General features: G+C 45.5%; 1 protein-coding gene across 2 annotated transcripts in view; it reads left to right on the forward strand.

Annotated features, from left to right (window-relative positions):
- The window catches only part of NCK1 (NCK adaptor protein 1), a 106,429-nt gene that overhangs the window by 78,175 nt on the left and 16,044 nt on the right, over positions 1 to 12,210 (forward strand). The window contains exon 1 of one of the 2 annotated variants that reach the window (XM_073674285.1): positions 3,393 to 3,523. The exons of the other annotated variant lie outside the window; for it this stretch is intronic. Within the exon in view, the coding sequence (XP_073530386.1) occupies positions 3,490 to 3,523 (34 nt within the window). The 5' untranslated portion in view covers positions 3,393 to 3,489. Of the gene's footprint in view, positions 1 to 3,392; positions 3,524 to 12,210 lie in introns of those variants that run through there. 2 annotated transcript variants of the gene reach the window in all.

The following is a 12,210-nucleotide window of genomic DNA, read 5'->3' on the forward strand; positions in this document are numbered from 1 at the left end:
TGAGAAAACTGTGATTTTTATCAAAACTACAGATGATAGATCAGTCAGTGACACATCGCTGGAATCGGGGTCTCTTCCTACATTATGCTGCTCTCCGATGAAAAGGCAAAAACCTGGTGGCAGATTCCCTTTAAAAAAATTTTTTTTGGCAGAAAAAGCCAATTAAAAACTTTGTTCATGGCACATTTGTTTTCTTTTTTAGTCAAAAGTGGATCAGTTTTTTTTTTAGGATAAATACCCTAAGAACTGACATGTTGCTTCTTTTTCCATGTGAATAATAAAAAAAACAAACTGGAAATCCCAGCAGCATGTGCATGGTTAGGCGTGTTTTCACTTTGTCACCAATAGGAAGCTGATTCAGACAGTATTTAGAGTGTTCTCCATGAGGATTTTTGGAGCAAAATCCACTTAAGAAAACAAACTGTGTGAACAAAAACCCGAAGGGTACGTTTACAGGTTTGTATATTTTTTATTTCAGATTTCAGGACATAGTACACATTGTAAGTGTCAGCCTTCGCTGATGACCCCCACTTAATTGCCCCTTTATAAATTACTTGTAAGGCCACATCTAGAATATGGGATCCAGTTTTGTTCTCCACATTATTAAAATTATATTGGAAAATTAGAGTCGGTTCAAAGGTGGCTCTGGGATGGAAGGTCTCTCCTATCCTATAATGAGAGCTTGGAAGTGTGGGATTGGGGGCTTGTTTCGCTTTAAAATGTGATTACATCTCTTTTTTTCCTATATATAAATGTGTGGTCCATACAAAGGACTTGCACATTATTTATTCCTTCCAAGGACATTACAAAGGACCAGGGGACATGCGATACTTCTGGAGGAAAAGCGATTCTGGTGTCTAAATAGGAAAGGGTTCTTTACAGTCAGAGCAGTCAGACTGTGGAATGCCGACCACAAAAGGTAGTAATGGCAGACACTATAACAGCTTTCAAAAAAGGGCTGGATGCTCTTCTAATAACCAATGGCATTGTGGGTGATATCTAGCAATAGAGAATCTATAATTGGGCACAAACGGTTGAAATAGATCTGCCAGATCAAAACACAAACCAAGTTTGCGCATGAAGAAAAAAATCGCTGCATGCATTGGCTTCTTCTGTATGTGAAGACGAAACTTGCCCATTCAAGTCTATGGGCACTCCAAAAAAAAAAAAAGTCAGATCCCATACGGATCAAGCGTACAGCATCCGATTATTATGTGGCAAGTCTGATGCTTTTCCTCAATTAAATCAGCAGCAGTTTTTGCCACCGCAGGTTTTGCTGTGGATTTTATTTTATTTTTTTGGTGGAGGTAGGGGGACCGTTGGCAGAGAATCAGTCATGTATAGATGTACCCTAACAAACCGTCCACGTGTACTGGCAGTGTAAATGTCAGGTCATGGTTCAGGCAAGTTAAACTTAGAGGTATTCCCATCTACAAGAGCCTATCCCGGTATATAGTAGGTGTAAATAATAATAATAGTAAATACATCCATTTAAAAATGTAGTACAGTTGTTCTGATTCGCTATGTCGTTTACCCCATGTACAGGGCATTGCAGTAGTAGCTTAGGTATCCATGGTAACGACCATTCATATAGCGAACGTTAGACAGCTCTTAGTTGTCATAACTAGTGTTGAGCGAATTTGTTTGGCATTTCAAGTTCGGGTTTGTGTTCGGGGGTTCCGGCTTGTTCGTGCCAAAAAGTCGGCTCCGCCCATGAACATCCCTGATTTGCCACACTGTCACGCAGATGTTATATGTGTGACAGTGTGGCACATCAGGGATGTTCATGGGCGGAGCCGACTTTTTGGCACGAACAAGCTGGAACCTCAAACACGAACCAGAATTTGAAATGCCGAACAAATTCGCTCAACACTAGTCATAACCATGCATACCTATGCTACTGCAATGCCCTGCACACGAGGTAAGCAACATAGCGAATCAGGAGAACGATACAACATTTCTAATTGGGGATATTTGCTAATATTATTATTATTTACACCTACTACATATTGGGATAGGATCTTGGAGATGGGAACATTCCCCTTTTTAAAGGTTACTGGTCGAATTGATGGACCAGTGAGACTCAGAAGCATGGATGTGACTCATTCACAACAAAGGCAACCCAAACAGAAACTTGGAAATAAAAGGACCCCCTAACCTTAGTCTAGTCCTTCCATAATTAGTCATTGGTTGTAGCTAGACACAAGTGAATCACTCAGGTGTTATCGAATGTCTGTCTCCGCACATGCCAGCTGTGCACTTGGTTGCCTTCATGCAAATAAGTCATGTAAATGATCATTATTATAGGATTCAGGCAGTGTGGAGGCAGAGACTGACTGTGACTGATCTGCTCCCCCCCAGGTCTTGTGCAGCCGGCCTGCTATCTGCAAGTTTACACAAGTCGCCCTCCAGCCTGTGGTCGCTGGGCCCCCAAGAGGTCGCATCCTGTGACCTTGCCCGGAGCCTCCTAGAGGTCGCATCCTGTGACCTTGCCCCGAGCCTCCTAGAGGTCGCATCCTCTGACCTTGCCCCATCTCCTCTTACCCCCTTCTGCTTCTCAAGTTAAGTTTCTCTGAACAAACACTTGTCATGTATAATGGCTGGGCTGTTTAATAGGCTATCCTCTTATCCTCTTCCGGGCCATGTCCTCGGTCACTAATCTGTCCCAAAATGTCAGTAAAACAGCCATTGGAGATTATGGGCTGAATTAATCCTCTGTGGGTGGTTGTTTTTTTTTTTTTTTCATTTTAAGTCTCATCTTTTTTTGTCTTGTGCATTTGGTGCAAAAAAATAAAAAGGGTATAAGTGGGTCATGAATTTTGCACAAAATCCACAAAATCATTCCTAAAAAAGTCACAAAATTTGCACCAAAGATCCCGCATACACGGTGGGACTGGAGAACATTTGCTCCAAAATTTGAAACTTTTTTTTTAAAAAAAAGCTGCAATTGGTGAATCAGCGGAAAACATTTGGGAACCCCGGACCACAAATGGCAAAAAAAAGATCACTTCTAAAATAGACTTGAAAAAAGGAGCAAAATAAAAAAGTGAAATCGCCCTAAAAACCAAACAAGGAATAAAGGAGCAAATGTAATAATGAATCAGGCCCCAAATCTTTTCATTATGATGCATTTTGCACAACAATACAATTTGTGCACTACAAGTGTCAGCAGTACTTCAGTCTCCAGCTTGTGTGTCCACAATCTTATAAATCCTTTTCAGGTCGCTTCTACTTTTTCGCCGACTCTTTTAAGGATTTTCCATGATTTGTTAAATCTCCTGGAACTACAGAGTCCTCCAGCAGCCCCAGGGGAGGGAGGCTCACACTGCGGGACTTAGTCGGTATCCGTAGGGTTAAGACTGAGGTAGGATAGGCCAGAGGATTATGTGTTTCATAGGAAGGGCCGGCTCATGTGACTCTGCTCCCCCACCCCAGGGCCAGGAAGCTTTAGGCTGTGCTCCAGAGAAGAGAGAACGTTCAGAGGACAGCATGGATCTGCCAAACTTCTTCAAACACTGGTTCAGTAAGTTTCTCTTGAGATTTCTGGACGCTGTGATAAACTGTGCAGAGCGCCCCCTATTGTAGCCTCTGCTTCCTAAGGGCTTTGTGGGTGAGCGGCGTCCCTGGTGCAGGTGACCTGCTTTCTGTAGATATAGTGAGGTATAGTGTTAGATTATCACCATGGATCTGTGCAGTAACTTAAGAGTTAAAGACATTCAGGCAGAAACAACAGTTGTTTAGCCTGTAGTCTGCTCCTGTGGGGGCTACATGCCGGATGGGTAACCCTGCAGCGCTCCAGCTGTCACGGAACTACAACTCCCAGCCTGTGGCTGTCGCAGCATGCTGAGATGACTTTCACAAAAGCCAGAGCCATTGACATTGAAGTGCTATCAATATGTTTTCATGCGTCTTCCACACCTAGGATCAGGTGGTCACCGATCTCTAGCACTGGGCGGCGGGCTCCATCCCATGAGAGGGGTTTACTAAACTCGTGTAAATGGTAAAGTGGAGCACTTATCTGGGGGCTTCTGTGGAGCTGCTGTGGGCAGACGGGCGGCTTCTGTGCCATCACTGTTGGTAGGTGGACAACTTCTGTTTTTCTTCTGTGGTGCTGCTGTAGGCAGCCGGTCAGGTGGGTGGCTTCTGTGGCACTGCTGTGGGCAGACGGGCAGGTTTTGTGACGCCACTGTGAGCAGCCAGTCAGGTGGATGACTTCTGTGGCACTGCTGTGGGCAGGCAGGCAGGTTCTGTGATGCCACTGTGGGCAGCCAGTCACTTGGACGGCTTCTGTGGCACTGCTGTGGGCTGGCAGTCAGGTGGACTGCTTCTGCGGCACTCAGGTGGACAGGCAGGCGTGTTCTTTGGCCCCGCTGTGGGCAGCCGGTCAGGCGGGCGGCTTCTGTGGCACCACTGTGGGCAGCACTTTCACTTTACGACAAAGAACCATCTTTAAGGAAAGGTTAGAAAAATAATTGTGTCCTGAAAGAGGGTCTAAATATTGTGCTGCTAAAAAATAGAAAACCAAGCTAAAGCCTAGGCACCAACGCGACAGTTGTGATAGAAGACATTGTGATATGAAAGCCGAAAGACAAGCTGCACTCTGCTACATCTGCTGAGCACCAGTCTGCATTTTCTGCAGTCACACCGGTATAAGGTGCGGCGCCTCCTCCCAGCTTGTCTTATGGCGGCTTTTCAGCAGCACAAAGCATTAATACCGCCGTAGTCCTAGTCAGACCGGCGACACGTAGAACAATGCTGGGTCACAAGGCTCCCGAGACTTTGGCAACTAGTTGTTCACAGGAAATGAATGTGAAGTCAAAGCTCCTGGCAGGATTAAGAGGCACCGAGAAGGGGTTAAGCACGTTTGTGTCTTTCTGGTTTGGGATTAAGAGCTTTCTGCTTCTTACAGGTCACAGTAACACTGAGCTGCTCTCGGGACGTTCTCCCCAGATTAGTATTACACGGCCCCCTGTATTCACATCTCATGGCAGCTGATAGAATTTACCCTATGATGAAATTCTCCCAACTTCTGAGCCGCTTCGGAGAATTTCATAGTCAGTAACGAGTGATCAGAACTGTGAGCCGAGGAAACCATGGACGTGCCAGATCTGCAAGGAGCTGGGGAAGCAGACTGGAATTAATATCGGGAGTTAATGGGGGTTTTGTTTAGTTTCACTCCCTGTAAAGAATTGGAAAAAATAGTGATGTGACCGAACCTGTATTCACCCAGATCACACTGGCAGCCACTGACCAGAAATTGCCACCGATTTCTTGACGGATAACTATTAATCCTTGGTTTACCGGTTTTATGGACCTTTATAAATGAATCACTGCATAAATGAGAAGTTCTACGACTTTCCAACATATCTTTCTTTAATTCCTTACCATTTTCCAAAGGTTTGTCTTCTGGAAGTGAATGAAAATACTTTGCATTTAGACTGGAAGCCTATATGTAGCCAGTCCTGTCCTTATTTATGTATTGTCACCAGTCTAGGCAGTGCTTAGGCCCACACTCATTAGATGAACGTTGGCCAGCCTCGCTGGGAAAGTTTATTCTGTGTACTGTCCCACTATACTCCCATCTAGACATACTGTTCTCATTCACCAACCCCCATACTAACATATCTGCATACCCCCCCATTCTCCTACTTCTGCATGCTGTCCTTCACCCCACGCTCCCACCTCTCTATACTGTGCCCTCTTACACTTTCCCCATCTGCACACTGCCTCCACCATATACTGTGCCCTCACACGAACACCCCCCATCAACAATAAAAGTCCACCCTCCTACTTCTCCATTTTGTCCCCCACCATGTTCACACTTCTCTATACTGTCCCCCACCACTTTCTCATCTCTTTATCTGTGCCCTCTTTCACACTTCCCCCATCTGCACACTGCCTCCACCATACTGTGCCCTCACAGTAGCACCCTCCATTGACAAAAGTCCGCCCTCCCACTCCTCCGTATTGTCCCCCACCATGTTCACACTTCTCCATACTGTCCCCCACCGCTTTCTCATCTGTCTATCTGCACCCGCTCTCACACTTCCCCCATCTGCACACTGCCTCCACCATACTTTGTGAGGCCTGAGAAACTGAAATCACTTAGTTGTGCATAGGTCGGATCCTGCAGACATTTTTCTTCCTATAATATCTGGGCTCCAATAAAACATCAGGAAACCTGACAGACCCAGCTGTTTAAGTCAATTGGATCCACTTAAAGGGATTTTACCAAGTTTGGGAGTTATGGATAGTGGATAACTTTCAGATTGCTGCGACCCCACCAATCCCGAGACCCACCTCTGAGGAGCCCTATCTGATTAGAGCAGAGGTGAAGCATGTGGTGCCCTGCTCCATTCATTTTTAATGGGACCGACTGAGATAGCCAAGCTCTGCACTCTGCTGGTCTTCGGCACACCCATCCAGAATGAAGGTGCGAATGCTCAATCTCTTTTCAGACAGGGAATTTTAAGTCCCTGGGTTCTCAGGATTGGTAGGGACCCAGCGATATGGAATTTATCCCCTTTGCTATCAATCGGGGATCACATAAAAAGTGCTAGAACTTCTTTAATACTAAGACAGGGCCTAAAGACCCGCTCCCCATTCATACTAGATAAAAGTTGGCAGAACGCACTGTTTGCTGGTCAACCATCTGATAAGTATAGAGGCCTCATGACTTTCCAACAAGATCATCCGATATAGATCTGGTAGCTAAAATGTCAATGCCGGACTCATGTTTTCAGTGATAGTCTGCTGACATAGGGCTCTGCTAGCGGCTTCTTCCACTCTGTCCAGTGAAAACACATTAACGTTTGGCTGAGCGCTAATATGTATGGGGGGGGGGGGGGGGGAGTCGGACAGCAGAACTCTGGTTGGACGGACTGACATCCATCCCATGTGTATGGCCAGCTTGAGTCTTTATAATTTGCCATTTTCCATGTTTATACAGTAATTTTTTTTGGGGGTGGGGTGGGGGTGGGGGGTTGTGGTTGGTAAACTTTTAGGTTGCTCATGCACCCAAGCTCAATGTTCGTGCGTTTTCAATGGGGTGAGCGGAGTAAGCCTCTGATAGACCACCCCGGCAGCTTATCGCAGCCCCTTACACAAATCACTTGGGGGAGAGGAGATGTGTAGACCACTAACCACTATCTGATGTGTATAGTGAGTTTTATTTAGATTCTGGATTTCAGGATTTTTCCTTTCAGGGTGTGGGTGAAAAGGGAACAGTGCAGCACTAAGCGCTTGGTCATCATTCCTCACAACGCGCGTCTGTGAATGTGCTACTCGTAGAATTTTTCTTTATTGCTCTGTAAGAAGCACAAAAATATTACCAGTAGTAAAGAATGGAAATAAATAAGTTACAAGTAACAGATGAGGTTATCTTGGTAACAGGAAGCATCTGTTGGCTGCAGGAAAGGAGTTACAATGTGGCATCACTCAGCTGGGACAATGAATGGCCGCCTGATTGAGATAGGACTCCATTATCACATAGTAGATTTCCTCCCTGATGTTTGAAGCATCAGTATGGAATCATAATGGAGAACACGGGGGCGGATACTCAGAATAAGGATCACGGAAATACAATTTGTAAACTTCATCAGTTGTAAACCACCTCCAATCTGAGGCTCAGGGGTTGCGAGTCACCTAAGTGCTGGTACGTGGGGGGACTCCTATATGCAGGCAGAGTGGTGTTTTTCCCCCTGCTATTGTGTTTTTAAGTCAATAAAAGGAGTAATTAAATTGAGGAAAGAACGTTGGCTGGGACCCCCAGTTTTAAGGGACTGTCTCTCATGTTTGTCAATTATTAAAATTGCAAATTGCTTTTAAAAGCAAGCAGCTTTTGCAATTAACCTCATATTAAAAATCCTCGCTTTTCTCAAGACAGAAGGATTTTTAATTGCATAGTTTACTACTGCTACCTGTGCAGTGGCCGTTTTCCGAGGCAGAGTGCGCAAGCTGTTTGGTAACCAACTTGCAAGCGCTGCTCTGAAGCCGGCCTGTGCTTTCCTGTTGCTGCAAGAGCAAAGCTTCTTCTGCTAGCGACATTGGAGAGCGCACCGTTGAGGCTAGTGACGCCGGCCCGAACTGTCAATCTTCTGGAGCACACCATTTACCAGGAACCTAGAAGCAGAGAAGTGGTGTGCTCCTAAGGAGCAAACATTAGACAACCCCTCTAAGCAAATTAGGTGGTCTTCTGCCCCTTTTTCCGTAGAGAGATGGCTCTGAAAACCTATATAAGTGAATCTTATATCACATGATATGTTAAAGTAATATTTTCCTTAACTGTTTTGAAACTGTGGGTTTAAAAAAAACGAAAAAAAAAAACAAAACAGTGATAACATGTCTTTTTTACTCCGTTTTAGGAAAATCGTTGCGAAAAAATACATTGTATGAACACAATCTAAGGCTTGGGCTAAATGGTAAAGAAAAACCAGCTCACTCTTACTGCGGCTACTGCAATCCTCAGCATAGAGGAAGCCACTCCTGCCCCGCGTGGCACATCTTGGGCTAAGGCTAGGGCTACTTCGACAAGAAGATCATTCTCATGTTGAATGATCGTCCAAAGAGTCACAATGTGACTTTCGTAAAAAAAAAAAAAAAAAAAAAAAAAAATCCTAACTTGATTGATTTTTGGTCTTAAGTTGCACGTAACTTTGTCTCCATGCATCTAACTATAAGCTGCAAGTTCCAAATTGGTAGTCTTTTTTTGGTTGCTCGACACATGTCTAAGTCTTGCCCTAGTCTTACATATAGTGGTTAGCACAGCCCTCCCAGTCCTAGTTATTGTCAGTGGAAGTTTTCAGAGCAAATCCTCTGATTTTGGGAGAGTCCAGAGGAAAAGGTATCTACGGCGTGACGTACTTTCTCCACCACTTTTCAATCATTACACATACATTTGCTATGCAAAATGAAATGGGATTTCTGTATATTCAAACATAACAAGGACCCTGGTGGAATCATTTACTTCTAAACTGTATTTTCCAAATCTTCATTTACCCTTGGAATATTCACGCTCACTTCTTTTTGCTGGAAAATTTAAACTAATTTAAAAAGGAAGTGTGAATAGGATGCTTAGCATTGGCTTCTCGGCCTGGCCAGTCTCCATCCTTGTGTTTCTCCCCTTTCGCTCCTCCTTGCTTCATCCTCGGGGCTCCCAAATTAGTTTCGCCTCATTATGTGATCATTGGGAAATGGGTAATGCGCACTCTTGCGTTGTACGTGACCCATCTTGTGTTTTCCTGTACACTGAACAGGGCCAAAGTCACAGCAGAGCTGATATGGGTTGTCACTGGAAGATGGAAAAAATGAGACCGGTGGCACGATCGACCTCATTATCTGCAAGTTGGCACCTCAGTGGGACAAATTCTTCTTTTTGGCCTTGTAAAATTTACATCTGACTTTTGTAACTAATGCAGTTTAAACTTTCTGATTTGTCAGAATTGTTTCTTATAGTTTAGTCAAGAGTTTGTTTGAGAAGTTTGCAGCTATGACGTGGCAGAGGGCGATTTATGTCTGAAATATCACATAATCATCGAAGATGAGATGAATGAGCAATTCACACATTTATATTGATACGTCTGCTGCAGGGATTAGCTGCACAGAGCCGTTAAGCTGTGATCATCCGACCGCCTGTGCTATACATAGCGGAGCACCAGCACTGCTATGTATAATGGAAATTACGATCTATGAACACTAGCTAAACACTGGTTTTCACAGGAATATCGTAATGACAGGCACAGGGGTCTTCAGCAGACCCTCGGCTGTCATGGCAGCCCATGTCATAGACACATGGAATGATGCGGCGCCCCTGCCGGCTGCGTGTTAAATGCCGCTGTCAGAGATTGACAGCGGGATTGGCGTAGTTGTTAAAGGCACATGATGGCTGATTAAATCAGCCATCATCTGCCGGGAAAGATGCAGGCTCTGCGTCAGAGTCTGTATCAAAGTCAGTTAGCCGGCATATGACGTATCGGTAAGGGGTTAAAGCAGAGGTGCGCAACCTTTTTCACTCTGAGGCCTGCATTGTCTACTCTAGGGGCCGCAGTAAAACTTAAACTGACTTGTGTCGTAGTAATATACCACCGGTGCTCAAGCGGTGGCTACATAACTAATTTCTCATATATAATTACGTGTAGAAAGGCTCATTATTTCCTAGCTGCTCCTGTTCAGGTCCTATTACATGGTACACCCATCAGCACACACTGCTCACATATCAAACACATAAAACACACACTGCTCACATATCAAACACATAAAACACACACTGCTCACATATCAAACACCTACAGCACACACTGCTCACATATCAAACACCTACAGCACACACTGCTCACATATGAAACACCTACAGCACACACTGCTCACATATGAAACACCTACAGCACACACTGCTCACATATCAAACACCTACAGCGCACGCTGCTCCCATGTCGCACACGTGCCGTCGCGCACGCTGCTCCCATGTCGCACACGTGCCGTCGCGCACGCTGCTCCCATGTCGCACACGTGCCGTCGCGCACGCTGCTCCCATGTCGCACACGTGCCGTCGCGCACGCTGCTCCCATGTCGCACACGTGCCGTCGCGCACGCTGCTCCCATGTCGCACACGTGCCGTCGCGCACGCTGCTCCCATGTCGCACACGTGCCGTCGCGCACACACGCGCTCACATGTTGGACACGTGCATCACAGTATTTCATCCACTGATGTAGGCGCTAGTTATGTCACGTGAGTCCTGCAGCCAATCAGCGACCGCGTTGCTCTCTCTTCCTTCGGAAGAACTCAGAGCAGCACAGCTCTCGCTTCTCCCGGTTGTCAGTTTTGTCCTAAGGAAGTAGGATTGAAGCGGGCACTGATTGGCTGCAGGGCTCACGTGCCATAACAATATCATGTGATCCACAGGAGTCCCAGCGCTGACTTTGCTGGAATGGCACCGGCACTGGAGGTGGAAATATAACAATTGATGGGATCCTGTAGTAACCAATGAGCGCTCTCCTCTGCAGTGAAGGAAAGGGCTGATTGGTTACTGAGCAGCTCAGTGGCTGCCGGCCCCCAGTTTCCATCAGACTGTGACACAAACTGCTGATTGCAAGGGATGGCGATCAGCTCTTTCTAGTCAGTTCTGCATGGGCTGCAACCAGGAGCAGGGTGGGCTATAACCAGGAGCAGGGAGGGCCGCGAGTTGTGCACTTTTGCTATCATTCTAACTGTTATTTCATAAATCAATAGTGCACATGAAAATCAGCAACTGTGTAATATATCTGATCAGAGAAATCCGCTTCTTTCTCTTCCCGGACTGATCTGTCACTTTGAATTTATGGGTAGAATCTGTCTACAGATTTTCCCATTAGTGAGATAGGTGACAATTGCTGTCCATAAGACTCTATGGGGAGAGGGGAGGAGGTAGCGGCAGGCACAGTTGCATTTAAATCCAAGTGTCCTATGTCAGACTGGATATCCTGGCATCTTTTTTGGCTTTCACTGTAGTCATCTGCTTTAGGTCTGATAAAATTTTGTTTTATGCAATGCTCTGGTGCTTCTAAGAAAATAATATACTTTGGCGATGGAGAGATCCGATCGGGAGCATAGGGAGAGAGGAGACTTGTCCAGCGTCGCCCCTGTCCGTTTTTTCCCAGTGCTGCTCCAGTTGATAGGTTTTTCGCTATGTACACATCTGAGAGGCCTGTCAATCACCTGGAGCAGTACAGGTTCCCTTAAAGTAACTGCCAGCATGCCACAGGGCTCGTAAATACATGTTTGTGTGATAGGTGAAGAATATTAACGCGAAAATTGCCATTTTGGCGCTCCCATTAATTATGATTGGTGCTGCAGTAGTGACTATTCACGATCTTCCTGCTGTTGGTACTCACGCTCAGCGGTAATTGACTTTCCGCACGGCACAGCTACCACTGACTGACTTGGAATGGCAACTGCGGCAGAATGAGTGCGCGAACGGCAAGACAGTGACTACTGCAGCACTGTCCGCAGCACTGTCCACAATCATTTTATAAGTTGAGTTTATCCTGCAATTTTTGCTTTGATTTATACATGGCATGAAAGGCATTTTTGCTCCCTGTAGCTTGTAGGCTGCGTTGTGGTTAATCACATTTTTAATGACAGGCCCCGTTTTCTGGGACTAGGATAATGGATCCTTTTTATATATTGCAGAAGTCGCTCCACTCCTCACTCGCATCCATCGTTTTGGTTTTGTT

Source organism: Phyllobates terribilis, unplaced genomic scaffold (genome assembly GCF_046119375.1).
Source record: "Phyllobates terribilis strain yellow unplaced genomic scaffold, ASM4611937v1 Scaffold_3__8_contigs__length_932513732, whole genome shotgun sequence".
Classification (NCBI taxonomy): domain Eukaryota; kingdom Metazoa; phylum Chordata; class Amphibia; order Anura; family Dendrobatidae; genus Phyllobates; species Phyllobates terribilis.